Below are 17,242 nucleotides of genomic sequence, written 5' to 3' on the forward strand. Positions count from 1 at the left end.
GCTATTGACAAACAATTTCAATCGGACTATAGTGTAGTCAATGAAAAACATGTATTTTCTACTTTCTTCAGCGCAGCTAAGGATGTTGTTTACCACGACTAACAAATCTAGAAATTCCTCTCAACCACACGTGAACTCTTTAGGTGTCTGATAAACATGGCTAGCTGCGCAGCGACAAACTCTTTACAAAGTTTTACGAGCTGACTGTGAACACTGTGTGCCATATTTTGTATGCGACATATGACTGTCACATTTGATAAGAGCGCCTAGCGAAACTGAAGATTTCTGCTACTGTTGGTCGAAACGTGAAAATGTTGACAGCGCCACACAGCGTCACACTCCGCAGATACTCCCCCCAGTTTACAGCTGGCGCTTCTCCTGTGTTGTCTCCTCAGTAGTGTGCGCATGTATTCCCTCCCCCTCCTCCCTCCCCCACCCCAACACCCATTCCTCACCATGCCGCAACTACTCGAGCAAAAGCGAGAACTCACGTTGTCAGTTAGTTTTCGAGATCTGCGTTGGATGCCTCAGCGAACATTGGAGTAATCCCCACTTTGAAGCATGGACCTTGCCGTTGGTGGGGTGGCCTGAATCGTGCCTCAGTGATACTGAAAGCCGTACCATACGTTCAGCCACGACGGAAGGATATCTATTGATAGACCAGACAAACGTGTGGTTTGTGAAGAGGGGCAACAGCCTTTTCAGTAGTTGCAGGACCAACAGTCTGCATGATTGACTGACCTGGCCTTGTAACATCAACCAAAACACCTTGCTGTGCTGGTACTGCAAACGGCTGAAAGCAGCCGTAATTTTTCAGGAGGATATGCAGGTCTACTGAATGGTTAAATGATGATGGCGTCGTCTTGGGTAAAATTTTTCAGAGGAAAAATAGTCCCCCATTTGGATCTCTGGGCGGAGACTACTCAGAAAAACAAAACTGGCAATCTACAGATAAGAGCTCAGAATGTTAGATTCCTTAATCAGGCAGGTAGGTTAGAACATTTGGAAAGGGAAATGGCTAGGTTGAAGTTATATATAGTGGGAATTAGTGAAGCTTGGTCGCAGGAGGAACAGGACTTCTGGTAAGGTGAATTCAGGGTTATAAATACAAGATCAAACAGGGGTAATGCAGGAGTGGGTTTAATATTGAATAAGAAATTAGGAATGCGGGTAAGCATAGTGAACACACTATCGTAGTCAAGCCCATGTCTACCACAGTAGTACAAGTTTAAATGCCAACTAGCTTGGTAGATGATGAAGAGATTGAAGAAATGTATGACGAGATAAAAGAAATTACCCACATAGTTAAGGGAGACGAAAATTTAGTTGTGATGGCGGACTGGAATTCGATAGTAGGAACAGGAAGAGAAGGAAGAATACTAGGTGAATACTGATTGGAGGGAGGGAATGAAAGAGAAAGCGCCTGGTAGAATTTTACACAGAGCACAATTTAATCATAGTTGGTTTAAGAATCATAAAAGAAGGTTGTGTACATCGAGGAGGCGTGGAGACACAGGAAGGTTTCAGATTGATTATACAATTGTTAGACAGAGATTTTGGAATCAGATTTTAAATTTTAAGACTTTTCCAGGAACAGATGTGAGCTCTGACCACAATTTACTAACACGAATTCTTTACAAAAGCATTGAAATACTGGTAGAAGCCGACCTCGGGAACGATCAGTTTGGATTCCGGAGAAATGCTGGAACATGCGAGGCAATACAGTATCTAAGACTTATCTTAGAAGATAGATTAAGGAGAGGCGAATCTACATTTATAGCATTTGTAGACTTAGAGAAAGCTTTTGACAATGTTGACTGGGACACTCGCTTTCAAAAAGTGCGTGTGACGAGGGCCTCCCGTCGGGTAGACCGCTCACCTAGTGCAAGTCTCTCGATTTGACGCCACTTCGGCGACTTGCGCGTCGAACTCTTTTTCAAATTCTGAAGGTATTAGGGATAAAATACAAGGCGCGAAAGGCTATTTGCAACTCTTACAGAAACCAGAGGGCAGTAATAAGAGTCGAGAGGCATGAAAGGGAAGCAGTGGTTGTAAAGGTAGTAAGACATGGTTGTAGAATATCCCCAATATTATTCAATATGTACATTGAACAAGCAGTAAAGGAAACTCAAGAAATATTTGGCGTAGGAACTAAAGTTCAGGGAGAAGAAATAAAAACTTTGAGGTCTGTAATTCTGGTAGAGACAGCAAAGTACTGTCATCTTACAGCATCAACGAATTTTCGACTGAGATCAGCAGTCACCATCTTCGCTTCTGTTGGACAGCCAGAGATGACAAATACACTATTAATAGGCCGTAGAGTTTTCATTTTTATATAAAATAGCACATTAATGTGTGGCTACTCATTTTAAACACATCGTGATGACGTGTTGGTTGCATTCCACACTTACTTCCTTTTTTTTTACGTCACGTTCTTGACGTATCCCTATTTTATTTCTTGAATTTTTGCTTGTATTTAGGTACGATCTGCTCAATTTACGTTCCTCTACGAGTCACACACAATTGTATAATACGTAAATCCACAGCCGTTGAAATTCATTGCAAACTGAAGTCGAATAAACCGCGAACAGCTGTTGAGTGATGATTTATTAACGACCAATTTCGCCGCGTTAAAGCAGCATCTCCAGGTTATTCTACATAGGGAAGAAAGCATCTTGTAATCTAAACACTAAACATTGATTAATAACACCCAGTAAAAGTATATAGCTTACAAGAATGCTTTCATTCCTATGTAGAACAACCTGAAGATGCCACTTAACGCTGCGAAATCGAACGTTAATGAATCATCCTCACGAGTGTTATAAATTTGCACTCTCACATCCGTGTTGTTTTATTTTCAGTTTTTCCAAATCTATACGTCCAATTACTAGCGCACTTATTTACTGCACAACAGATTAGAGGATGGTCAATGCCGACCGAACTCGATTATGTTTGGGCCTTTATTAGCGATCATTGATTAAAATAGGGAGGGAGACGGAACATTATGTCAGACGCTTACAAGATATAAGTACTCGAAGATAAGCTGCACGCAACAATTGTCTGAGCATCTGTGTGGAGAAGAATTGCGCCGGCCGTTGTAGCCGAGCGGTTCTAGGCGCTTCAGTCCGGAACCGCGCTGCTGCTACGGTCGCAGGTTCGAATCCTGCCTCGGGCATGGATGTGTGTGCTGTCCGTAGGTTAGTTAGGTTTAGGTAGTTCTAAGTCTAGGGGACTGATGACCTCGGATGTTAAGTCCCATAGTGCTCAGAGCCATCCGGAGAAGAATTGAAGCACGATTTACGAATCCCTTACATGAGGCCACGTTGTAGAGACATTCTGTGATTAGTTGCTGAGATAGAATTCCAAACTAGACTACCAGAATGGTCGAACTTACGTTTGCCACAAATACCGCGTTCAGTACACATGACCACCATGACAATTCTGTGCGTCATCTTGATGGTCCATACCCAACATCAGCTCTCTCTCGACATTAATAACGGCAAGCATCAGTGGTGATTCCTTACGTAGACTATCTAAATTGTGTGCCACTGCGTCAGGTTGTTCTGCTTGAATTACTTGAGAAAGCTCTGGTGACATAGCAGTGTAACATGTGGCTATCACAGCGCATTATGAGCGTGTATTGCGGAATTGTTTGAATGAACATTCTCCTAGAAGGATATTGGACGGAGCGACCCTACTGTAAAGTCACCGTTATTTCCCGATCTCACACCCTTAGACCTATGGTTGTAGGGCCACATGAAGTGAGTTGTAGACTCCCAGCGGCTTAATATGAGACAATCACTTTGTAATACTATAGTCACCGCAGGAAATACGATCTGGGGGTGCCACAACAATGCCCTGTTTATAACAACCCGCCAGGTTAGCCGAGAGTGCTAATGCGCTGCTTCCTGGGCTCGGAAAGGCGCGCCAACCCCAGATCGAATCCGCCTGGCGGATTAGCGATGGGGGCCGGTGTGCTGGCCAGCCTGCATGTGGTTTTTAGGCGGTTTTCTACATCCCACTGGATGAATACCTGGCTGGTCCCCATGTCCCGCCTCAGTTACATGACTCGCAGACATTTGAAAACTTTTGCACTCTTTCATGGCTTCCACTAGATGCAGACGGCTGGGGTGGCTACAGGGAGGGCATTTGGCCACCCTCTGACACTAAGATCACCAAATATATAGTATATAAGTTGATTTTTTCCACCGTGTACAAACTCTGGGGATTGATTGATGAAAAGATATAGAACAATAATGCATGGGTTCCTTGCTAGAGACCATTTATTCAATCATACCTTTTTACAGAGACTGCAGTCTAGTAATGCGCTGTATCATGCAGCCACAGCTACAGTGCATGTTGTACATTGTTTCCATGTGCCTCAACGTGTGCATGTACGTGCCATAGCATGTTCTGTCTCACCTGTTCACACTGGCCAGGCTGCATCCGAACAGTGTCAAAGGCAACACGAATATGCTGCCCCAGTGTCTCCACATCTGGAATGGACTCAGCATGTATCTGAGATGATCCCATAACCAGAAATCGCACAGGTTGAGATCCAGTGAATGAGCAGGCCATGTAACTGAGCCTCCTCGTCTGATCCATCGACCAGGGAAGGCACAATTAAGATGCACCCAGGTGTTGACAGTGAAGTTGGCTGGAGCACCAACATGTAGCAGTCTCATAACCCTTCGAATCATCAAAGGCACCCGCCAGAAACGCCGATAATTCCGGTCTCTTAGGCGACGTGGAAGGAAGACTGGTCCCAAAATATAGTTGCCAATTATCCTGTCCCACACATTCTAGCTGCCCCGATGCTGATGATTTCCTGTCACCACACCATGGAGGTTCGGAATGTTATCCCACAGCTGACTGTTATGAAAGTTGAAGGTACCACTCTGTGTAAAAGTAGCCTCATCTGTGAATAGGGTGGATGATACAAATCCTGGAATCGTAGTTGGCATGGACCAATAGGTCCTTTATTATTATTAGAACTATATAAGTGACGTATCTGGTAAGAAAGCGTCAGTCGTCGAGCAGTCGCAAGTGCAGCAGCATCGACACGGACTAGTTATGGCACATTATTTTAGCAGGAGATGGCGTACATGCCTTACAGTGTATAAAGCTATTGATAATATATTACTACATAAAGTGGAGTAGGTGGGCAAGTTATTCTTCTTGGTTCTTCAGTGTTTTGTGGATGCGTATTGAATTTTACACTTACTAATACTGATGCTAGTGCACATGGTAATGACTGGGTTACTGTGGCTCTAGTTCGTGGTGGTAAAGCGGAGAGTGTATCAGGGCTGGGGACTTTTAACAGCTGAGAAGTTATTGTTTATCGTACATTTCACATATGTGAAGTTTATAACAGAGATCGTGGTTCATCTTACTATATGTCTACAATGCCATTGGTTCTTAGGACAAGGAATTGTCGTAAAGTATATGAATCAGAGTCTGTATCCGTATGGGTTAAAGGTGCACTGAATTGTGCCGAGATTAAAGTTATTGGTTATATGACACATTACTATAGAAACTGAAATAAAGTACCTGCCCTTTCCTTGACCAATGACAAAACTGCTCCCGATGTGGAAAGTCTGTCGCTAGTAAGCCCTGCACTCGCTGTAAGTGATAAGGATAGTAACAATTGTCATGGAGAATGTTCCACACAGTCGTCTGGCTTACCCTGTACTGGGGACCAAACTGCCTGGTACTGCAAGTCTGATGTCCAAACATTTCGGCTACGTTCTTCATGATTTCCTGCTTCCTGAAAAACCCTACCTCAGACAAACAGCGAGGCACTGTTGCAAACACTGAATGCTGTGGTTGTTGTAGACGGGAATAGGTCTCCTGACACAACCTTGCTACCCGCCGCCCGCTGCTATTTGTCTTTCGGTAAGTAAACACCATGTTGGCAAGCTCTCGATTCAAATACAGAACCATTGTATACAATGCTGATCACATTCACTACAAGGTGAGTCAGCAAGACAAGTGAATTGGACACAACATTACCATTTATTATGGCAGGAGAGGGTGCTAGGCATGACGTATGAGGAACAGTACTACCCTCTAGAAGGAAACCATGCATACTGTAACTGCGGCTGCATGGTACAGCACATATTAGACCACAGTCTCTGTAACAAAGAATGATTGTATAAATGGTCTCCAGCATGGTAACCATGCATTTCTGGACATAAGTTCATTAGACTGTTTTTGTTCCATATCCTTTCATTGGTAAATCCCTGGAGTTTGTACACAGCGGAAAAAATCACCCTGTATAGTCAGTCTAAGGCCTTCATGCTAACCTTACATGGGATTAAGATTTTGCACTGTCATATGGCATCTATATACCAAGAATTTTGAATAGAGGACGCTTATGTTTGCACCCGGTAAATAACTGAGATTTATGCACTTAAGGTCTGTTGATGTTTATAGTCATTTTATCCCGACTCCGTTTATACAATACACTCAATCCTAACATTATCGCTGTTATGGTCTACCGCTTAATCAAGCCGTTTACGCTGCTACTGTGGATGCTAGAAATCGTTCTCACAATGTATACGGATCACTGGTAGTTTCATTTAAATGTGATTTACCAAACTCTTAAGGAATACCATTCCTTTTGTTACACATCATGTACAGTGTCATATCATGACCAGTGATAGTCACACTATAATGTTTGTAGCTTTAAGTGCTTTTTATAATAGCCATTCACAAACACGTTAGAAATGTAATCTGGTAACTTGTGACGCGGCAAGTTGGTGTGGATGTGTTGCTGTGATTTGTAGTTGTGTATGCTGGGGAGATCAGATTTATTTGTGTACGCTCCTGTGCATGTGCGGATCCGTAGGAGCTGCGTCCAGCCACTGTTGCTTGCACAATGCGTTCTCGTGTTTCTATATGACAGTTTCCATAAGTTTGATTGCATGACACTAGGTGTGTCACGAAATATTCAGCATAAGAATCCCCGCCTGTTCTGTTACCTTTTATGAATGACTTCTGTCTGTGACACTCGCTGGATATGTAAAACCTGGCTTTGCTTGTGCATTTCGATGTAACGATTAGCCAAAAACATTTTTCCTACGCCATTTACGCATAGGCAATGCTTTACGCAGTTCTGGCGTGGGAACAATGACACTCCGTTATGTCAGTTGCACCAGATGCACAAATGATCAGTAATATTAGTATGCCATGCTGTGTTATTTACGTTATCATGAGAGAATGCAGTGTTACAGTTTACTGTGCAGGTAGGTCATACTTCTCACAGCATTGATCATGCCTCCGTTGTAAATAGGTTCAACAATGCTTGGCTGCAGCATGCCGCGGCATCCTTTCGAATATTTCATATATGGTCACTGAAGTGTAGGTGCCACATTTTATAATGTTATCAATGCGTTGGTGGGGCCTTTGTAGTTAGGAGTTCTCTTTACATTTAAAGTTACGAGTTTGATGCAGATTTGCCAGTTTTGTGTTAACAGACAAATGCTTGGTAATGACGATTAGAGTGAAACTGGCCAATAGTAAATAAAAGAATTACGTGAAGTTACAGCAAAAGTGGAAACTTGTCTTCATTCAACCAATACTTGACGATTGTGGGTTCATTTACAGAGAAAATTACATACTTTTAAATGACTGACTTACTTTGTCTCTCCATTTACCAATTCATAGACAGCAATTACGAATCACCCGGGATATATCAGGTTTTGGAAAGGGTCACAATTTCTCTTGCACGTTTACATTTTACAATCAATTTCTGTAAGTTTAGGGACTCATGAGTTCACTTGTCTTGTTGGTGGTTCTCACTGGGCAAAGACAAACAGACAGATATCTCAGTCGAAGAAGAGAAATAAATCACTCAAACATTAGCTTGATACTTCGCATGAAGTGCCTTCGCCGAGTGCGAAGAAGCATATTTCCTCTGTACACCTATCGAAGAGGTTTAGCAATACCACGTGAGACAACGTATGTCATTATTAATGTGGTGTGTTACGTGAGATATAGTTAGTAACAGCCGCGCGGGATTAGCCGAGTGGTCTAGGGCACTGCAGTCATGGACTGAGCGGCTGTCCCGGCGGAGGTTCGAATCCTCCCTCGGGCATGGGTGTGTGTGCTCGTCCTTAGGATAATTTAGGTTAAGTAGTGTGTAAGCTTAGGGACTGATACGTCTTCCACTAGAACAAATTATTTACTCTCTATGATGAAGTACATGAAGCAATGGTACAGAGAATTTTATAGGTCGTTGCCTGAATGTATTGTCTGCAGAAAAAAGTAATTAATCATTAGTTGTTGATGTTATACATTTTCAAAGACAATGAGACAGGTAAAATTAGTTTAGTGCTCATTGTGTTCACATTTGTACTTTCCCAATATTTCTCTTTTACAATGTACATCATTACTATATTATTATTGTTGTTGTTGCCATTACTACGCAGAAATAAGAGCCATCCAATAAGGGTGAGCTAACAGAAACCGATGGAACATATCTCGTTTAGTTGGTGCGCACTACACAACATATAGATAATGCTAGAGTGATCTGTTTGCAAAAAAGTAGTTTTATCTGCTTGGAACTGGTCTGATGTACTGACAGTATCATTTCCACGTAATTTATGAAGTAATATTTACAAAACTGATGAGACTTTCGTGGCCACATATTTACACTTTACCTATTGGCTTTTGTCTCGGTATCTTCGGCCCACGTTTAACGATTTTTCTGAAGTTCCTCCAGCACGAATGGCTGGCAATGTCAAAGTTTCACCTTCATTGATGACAGTGGATCATTTCATTTACTTCATTTGCATCTGTACTGAACAGGACTTTAACTCAGCCTGCAATTGGTGTTGAGAGTATGCGTGCAGAGATACGTTTGAAAGTCCACACACGTGCATATTCCTGCTTTTTTTACGTGGTTACAATCTACACGGTTCGCAGACATACGAGATTCAGAGAGGTACATGGGCTTTCCCACGCCCGAGGACAACGAGGAGGGCTACAACGCCAGTGACGTCACACGACTAGCAGAGCGCTTCGCGGGAAAGAAGTTCCTGTTGATGCACGGCACCGCGGACGACAGAGTCCTCTATCAGAACTCCATGGCGCTGGCGACCGCCCTCGAGGAGGCCGGCGTGCTCTTCGACCAGCAGGTATGTTCCAGAACCTCGTCAGGCCAAGTCATACATGCACTATATTCCTTCTTAACAATCTGTAGCCATATTCAATGTTAATCGACTGTGATTGTTTCAAAAACATGAAAAGGTTTTACAAATACGTCCACCAGTCATAAAATTTGTTAAGTACTTAAATTATTTTATTAGGAACATGTTAAACCTCATCATCAGATATACAGGTAGTAAAAAACAGAAAGTGACTAGTAGCGGTGTTTCTAAAACATTTTAATGTTTCTTTTCGATTGGCTTCCACAGATTCGATAAACTGTAGAAGTGACATCATGTAACACCGTAAGCTGCTGTTTAAATTATTCTTAAACGTATGTACAATTTCGGTCAAAGAGCCTAGTCCAGCACCTGCTGTACAAACGTCATGGATACAGTAAAATCGTAGGTAAAATGGATCTTTGAAAATTGTAATAAAAATACACTGTGCAACTCAGTGAAAGGATCACTTTTTTGAAAGCCCGCAACTGTCCGCCTTTGTGGTACATGAGTTTAAAATTTATCTCAAAGTGCCTGCGAACTTTATCTGTAGTGGTGCAGAAGTGCCTAGAGCTCGGCGTCGCTTCAAACAGTGAGGTATCGACACAACCCAAAAAAAAAAGACCACACCTCAAAAATACATGTGAGCTGTAAAGTGGGTTAATGATGCCACATTGGCACCAAATCCCACCACAATTAAGACCAGCGCCACCACGATTTTTTTTCAGACGATGGGAAAGTCATCACACCTCTTTTACCGTTTCTTTTGACGCCTCTACAGTGGAGGTCAGAAGTACGACGCCTAGCGTTGAAATCGCGCGGTTTCTTATTGGGTGGCCGAGGAAAAAATTTCAGACATATAGCCACTCAGAATCGACACGAAAAAGCCTTAGAGGGCAGCATAAAGTGCACCTATGTTGATTCCCACAGCGACAGGATGACGTTCTTGACAGCTTTCGGCGCTGCTGACAACTTCCGGACGCTTCAACACTTTTCTAAGGACATCGTGAGCCAGCAACCCCACTGAATGTGATCACACCCACGTGGAGTGCAGTGCGACCACAAGTTTTCCTCTTGTGTACAGTGTGGAACCACTAGGGACCGTTCAAAAAAATTCAACGAAATCTCAACACAATGCAAGACCATTCTGTGCTGTGACCACAGAGGGGTGTGAGATTGACACATGTGTGAATAAAACTACTAAGGGAGCCTATAAGACCACCCAGTTCGGCAGCACCCTCGATACCCCCTGCTCACCTTGCTGAGCACCTTAAAAATATACCTGTGCAGACAGATTCTGTGACAAAAGTCCTAGGCGCCTGCAGGCAGGCTACACTGCTGCTCCTGCGCCTGCTAGCAAGAAGCGGAGGGGTGCCGAAGCGGTTGCTCCTCTGCCACGTATAACGCTATTTCAATTGAGGATAATATTATCAGGCTTATTCTTATACAGGGGAGAGGTGATCGATAATATCATAAATAATTAATAGCATTGAAAAAGTTCTAATTAAAATTATCGATATATAATCTCTCATCAGAATAACGCCCACAGGAAAGTAGTGCCTCAGGGAAATCAAAGAGAGTTCAACGCTGCTACTTTTGTTTCTAAATTCTACTATATAAACCATGCACAGGTATTGTCAGTTCTTTTGTCTCGTTTTCTGCACTCTGAATAAGTGTACGTAGCTGCGGCCTGCGATATAACTGGCATTTCCGAGTCATGTGCTACGGAAGCGATCAGGGCACTTCTGTTAAACTGCGAGGAAAGTGACTACAGTTTATACGGGACAGACTTACGTTGAAACTTATACTGAGATCTAAGTAGATCTTTGCCGTAAGGTCAAGGACTAAGAATATCTGAGGAATTGTGTGCGCGAGAGGAAGTAGCGCTCAATATTAAACTCTATTACATGCCGAATAACCAATAATAGCACCTATGGACTACACGAAGAGACGTGAAATTGAATATAAGTACGGAATCGGACACTTAGCTATGTTAAAGTAAAAGTGTACGAAGTCTGAATTACTGTATCGAAGTGTAGTAATGGACCATAGTCCTTGCTGTAATATCTTTGAGTGAGGAACTATAAAAATCACGGACATTTCAGTTGCCGTAATTGCTGACAGTAATTGTAGGATCAACCCTCTCTTTCTCTGTATACAAAACACAATAATTCATGATCAATCAACTATTCTTAAATGTTGTTAAAAAAACTTAAGTGATTTCCAGAATAGGTTGTGTATTAATTAGTCAACGATAATCATAGGCAAGCTGCAAACTGTATCTCTCGATGAAGGCAGGGTACGATTATGAAATATTACGAAACGTAAATTGTGACTTGAAAGCTATTTAACATCGGACAGAAATAATACAAAATCAGAAACAGTGCGGATAAGTAGTAACGTCGGAAATAGGAAGATGAAATAGTAACTAAAGTCCAAAGACGTTATTAACTTTCTTGTCTTCGATAACGCAGCAACAAATAGTGGTCGACTAAGCGAAAGTCAACATTAATTATTATTATGAAAACCTGAAATTTAGTCACTGTTACAGTGAAGGACTTGGAAGAGCAGTTGAACGGAGGATATAAGATGAACATCAACAAAAGCAAAACGAGGATAATGGAATGTAGTCGAATTAAATCTGGTGATGCTGAGGGAATTAGATTAGGAAATGAGACACTTAAAGTAGTAAAGGAGTTTTGCTATTTGGGGAGCAAAATAACTGATGATGGTCGAAGTAGAGAGGATATAAAATGTTGACTGGCAATGACAAGGAAAGCGTTTCTGAAAAAGAGAAATTTGTTAACATCGAGTATAGATTTAAGTGTCAGGAAGTCGTTTCTGAAAGTATTTGTATGGAGTGTAGCCATGTATGGAAGAGAAACATGGATGATAAATAGTTCAGACAAGAAGAGAATAAAAGCTTTTGAAATGTGGTGCTACAGAAGAATGCTGAAGATTAGATGGGTAGATCACATAGCTAATGAGGATGTATTGAATAGAATTGGGGAGAAGAGGAGTTTGTGGCACAACTTGACGAGATGAAGGGACCGGTTGGTAGGACATGTTCTGAGGCATCAAGGAATCACCAATTTGGTACTGCAGGGCAGCGTGGAGGGTAAAAATCGTAGAGGGAGACCAAGAGATGAATACACTAAGCAGATTCAGAAGGATGTAGGTTGCAGTAGGTACTGGGAGATGAAGAGGCTTGCACAGGATAGAGTAGCATGGAGAGCTGCATCAAACCAGTCTCAGGACTGAAGACCACAACAACAACAACAACATATATACTGCACTGTTCATTCTGTGTCCTACTTCCGCTATCGTCTTATTCTGCATGCTTTGTCTAGTCATTTCCCTTTCTATTACCAATCATTTATCTATAGTGTCACTCGCTTCTTCCTCATTGGCCTTGTGTGTGTGAGTTTTGTTTGCGTGAACGTGTGTGTGTGTGTGTGTGTGTGTGTGTGTGTGTGTGTGTGTGTTGTCTGCTTTAGAAGGCCTTTTCGCCGAAAACTTGCTTCTTTAGCTGTCATTTTGTTGTGTCTGTCTGCGACACAGCATCTCCGTTATATGGTGAGTAGCGATCTGTGCTTTTCGTAATATTGTCTTTATTCCATTCTTTATTTTGCATTGTTTGATTTCTCTTGGGCTTTTGTTTCTCGTGATGGCTTCAACACTCCGGGGACCACATAAATCATTTCGACACCTACTGCGTCGCCATGGAACGTACCTGCACTAGCGGAAAAAAAAATCGCAACACCAAGAGGGAGTTGTGCAACATAAACGAAAGTTGGTAGGTGCGTTTCTGCATCTGAAAGGTGACGTTCATTCACATTTCGCGCCAGTTGCGTAAGAGTGGCGCTAGTAGCGCTATTATGAGGATACAAATTAGGTTTGCTTTAAATACACGCTGTAACGGTCGTGATCGTTAGTTACCTTTGAGGTTCGACATTGTGAGTTGATGTTAGTGAAGAATGCCTTTAAGGAGGCAAACACGCCATTGTCTTCACCTCATTGAGTTTGAACGAGGTTGTGTAACAGGGCTACGAGAAGGTGGATGTTCCTTCTGCGATATTGCGGAAACACTCGGCAGAAATATAGCCACCGTACATTATTGCTGCCAGCGGTGGTCGCGGAAATACACTACTGGCCATTAAAATTGCTACACCACGAAGATGACGTGCTACAGACGCGAAATTTAACCGACAGGAAGAAGATGCTGTGATATGCAAATGATTAGCTTTTCAGAACATTCACACAAGGTTGGCGCCGGTGGCGACACTTACAACGTGCTCACATCAGGAAAGTTTCCAACCGATTTCTCATACACAAACAGCAGTTGACCGGCGATGCCTGGTGAAACGTTGTTGTGATGCCTCGTGTAAGGAGGAGAAATGCTTACTAGCACGTTTCCGGTTTGATAAAGGTAGGATTGTAGCCTATCGCGATTGCGGTTTATCGTATCGCGACATTGCTGCTCGCGTTGGTCGAGATCCAACGACTGTTAGCAGAATATGGAATCGGTGGGTTCAGGAGGGTAATACGGAACGCCGTGCTGGATCCCAACGGCCTCGTATCACTAGCAGTCGACATGACGGGCTTCTTATCCGCATGGCTGTAACGGATCGTGCAGCCACGTCTCGATCCCTGAGACACCAGGTGGGGACGTTTGCAAGACAACAACCATCTGCACGAACAGTTCGGCGACGTTTGCAGCAGCGTGGTCTATCAGCTCGGAGACCGTGGCTGCGGTTACCCTCTACGCTGCATCACAGACAGGAGCGCCTACTATGGTGTACTCAACGACGAACCTGGGTGCACGAATGGCAAAACGTCATTTTTTCGGATGAATCGAAGTTCTGTTTACAGCATCATGATGGTCGCATCAGTGTTTGGCGACATCGAGGTGAACGCACATTGGAAGCGTGTATTCGTCATCGCCATACTGGCGTATCACCCGGCGTGATGGTATGGGGTGCCATTGGTTACACGTCTCGGTCACCTCTTGTTCGCATTGACGGCACTTTGAACAGTGGACGTTACATTTCAGATGTGTTACGACCCGTGGCTCTACCCTTCATTCGATGCCTCCGAAACCCTACATTTCAGCAGGATAATGCACGACCGCATGTTGCACGTCCTGTACGGGCCTTTCTAGATACAAAAAAATGTTCGCCTGCTGCCCTGTCCAGCACATTCTCCAGATCTCTCACCAATTGAAAACGTCTGGTCAATGGTGGCCGAACAACTGGCTCGTCACAATATGCCAGTCACTACTCTTGATGAACTGTGGTATCGTGTTGAAGCTGCATGGGCAGCTGTACCTGTACACGCCATCCAAGCTCTGTTTGCCTCAATTCCCAGGCGTATCAAGGCCGTTATTACGGCCAGAGCTGGTTGTTCTAGGTACTGATTTCTCAGGATCTATGCACCCAAATTGCGTGAAAATGAAATCATGTCAGTTCTAGTATAATATATTTATCCAATGAATACCCGTTTATCATCTGCATTTCTTCTTGGTGTAGCAAGTTTAATGGCCAGTAGTGTATATGGTCTAAAAGTGGCACTACCGAGAGGGAAGACCATCGTGTTCGGCATACGGATCTGTCACATCGTACTGCATCTACAGTATCAACCTGAGCTGCAGTTGGTACTATAGTGACACAAAGAACTGTTACAAATTGGTTACTTCAAGGACAGCTCCGAGCCAGGCATCCTGTGGCGTGCATTGCACTTAACCCAAGCCACCGCAGACTGGAACTTCAGTGTATGAAGCGAGAGCTCCACTGGAGGACAGGTTAGAGGCCTATTGTGTTTACTGATGAAAGCTGTTTTGTGCCTCAGTGAGGTCGTGTGTCGGTTAGAAGGGAAGTAGGTGAGGGTCTGAATGATGGGGGACACTGGGCCTACACCTGAGTTATGGTTTTGGGTGCGATGTTATTTGACAGCACATCCTGGCTGCAAATTTGTACGTCAGTCTTGTGATCTGGCCTGTTGTGCTGCCATTCATGAACAGCATCCAAGGAGGTGTTTTCCATCACGATAACGCTCGCCCATATGCCGCTGTTGTAACCCAACATGCTCCATAGAGTGTCAATGTGTTGCCCGCCAGGCACAGGGTTTGTGGGGTCCTGCCCACTCGTCGCTTATAGGGTGCCTAAAGATTGTTGCGTTCTCAGATAGCTATTCAACGATTCAAGCACATCACATTAATAGTTTTTATTACAAATAAGAAGATTGACAATACTTAAATTTGAATTTACAATGGTGTCGCAAGCGATGGCTGACATGCAAGCAATCAAAGTCCTTTCCTACAGAATCTCGTTATATACTCGCCTCTGGGTGTCACTTCACTAATATACCGCGTGGTTATTATTAAACTGCGTTTCGAGTGATGCAGTGCAGGCTGTATATATCGCAGGATACTGAAACATCATACACTGAAGAGCCAAAGAAACTGGTACACCTGCCTAATTTCGTGTAGAGCTCCCGCGAGCACAGAGAAGTGCCGCAACACAACGTGGCATGGACTCTACTTGTGTCTGAAGTGCGTCTGCAATGGTCGAGACTCTTGGATATTCAGAGGTGCTCACGATGAGTTCCACGAATGCGCACAGCGGACCACAAGATTCAAAGAAAGGTCATTTCACCTGAATTGTTGGAGCGTTTTGAGACCAAAAATGGTTCAAATGGCTCTGAGCACTATGGGACTCAACTGCTGTGGTCATAAGTCCCCTAGAACTTAGAACTACTTAAACCTAACTAACCTAAGGACAGCACACAACACCCAGCCATCACGAGGCAGAGAAAATCCCTGACCCCGCCGGGAATCGAACCCGGGAACCCGGGCGTGGGAAGCGAGAACGCTACCGCACGACCACGAGATGCGGGCGTTTTGAGACCGACAGAGAGGCCTTTCTGTCACGGATCGTTATGGGGGACGAAAGCTGGGTGCACCACTTTGCGCCGGAAATAAAAAGGCAGTCCATGGAGTGGCATTATCCTCATTCACGACAAAAGAAGAAATTCAAGATAACCCCGTCTGCCGGAAAAGTCATTGTGGCAGTCTTCTGGGATTGTGACGGCATTATTCTCATGGATATGATGCCAAGTGGGTCAGCCATGAATTCAGAGGAATACGTGAAGACTCTGGATAAACTCAAGAACCGTTTCCGACGTGTTCGATCGGACAAGAATCCAGCAGAAATATTGCTCCAACACGATAATGCAAGCCCACACACAAGTCTGAGAACTCGAGAACACATCGCCAAATTCAGTTGGACATAATTGCCTCATTCACCCTGCAGTCCAGATCTGGCATCCTCGGACTTGCATGTCTTTGGGCAGCTTAAAGAGTCTCTACAGGGAACATGGATACGCCTACAGGATGAGAGCTTTTACCAGCAGGGAATACATGCTCTTCCACAACGTTGGCAGATGCCCATGGAACGTGATGGAGACTACGTAGAAAAACAGGACATGGACAAGACATGTTGATGTGTATTGTCACCAAATTCTGACTCTTAACAATAAATATGGAAAATGAGATTTTCCCTCTGTAGGGGAGTGTGCGCTGATATGAAACTTCCTGGCAGATTAAAACTGTGTGCTGGACCGAGACTCGAACTAGTGACTTTTGCCTTTCGCAGGCAAGTGCTCTACCAACTGAACTACCCAAGCACGACTGACGCCCCGTCCTCACAGCTCCACTTCCGCCAGCACCTCGTATCCTCCCTACCAAACTTTACAGAAGGCAAAGGTCCCGAGTTCGAGTCTCGGTCAGGCACACAGTTTTAACCTGCCAGGAAGTTTCAGCAATAAATATGTTCTGAGAAAAAGAATTTGGGGCATTACTTACTGAACGACCCTCGTATTTTACGCAAGGGGTATATTTCGCGCTCATTTTCCTCTTAATCATTCGTGAAACTCTCGGTAGGTGGTGAGACATTTGAAAATTTATTCGTGCGGTGGATGGTATAGTGAATGGCAGAAACAAAATGAACTGTCTAAAATACTATATGTTCTAAACGTCGATCAAGGACGTAACAGAGATATACAGAGACAGGGATTCGATAGCGGTGTTTCAGAAA

At 43.6% G+C, this 17,242-nt stretch overlaps 1 protein-coding gene across 4 annotated transcripts in view; it reads left to right on the forward strand.

Annotated features, from left to right (window-relative positions):
* Positions 1-17,242, forward strand: part of LOC126263720 (venom dipeptidyl peptidase 4-like) — a 358,865-nt gene that overhangs the window by 339,989 nt on the left and 1,634 nt on the right. For all 4 annotated transcript variants that reach the window (XM_049960872.1, XM_049960874.1, XM_049960871.1 and 1 more), the window contains one exon: positions 8,929-9,140. In XM_049960872.1, coding sequence (XP_049816829.1) covers positions 8,929-9,140 — 212 coding nt within the window. The remainder of the gene's footprint in view (positions 1-8,928; positions 9,141-17,242) is intronic.

This window comes from Schistocerca nitens, chromosome 6, assembly GCF_023898315.1.
Source record: "Schistocerca nitens isolate TAMUIC-IGC-003100 chromosome 6, iqSchNite1.1, whole genome shotgun sequence".
In the NCBI taxonomy this organism is placed as follows: domain Eukaryota; kingdom Metazoa; phylum Arthropoda; class Insecta; order Orthoptera; family Acrididae; genus Schistocerca; species Schistocerca nitens.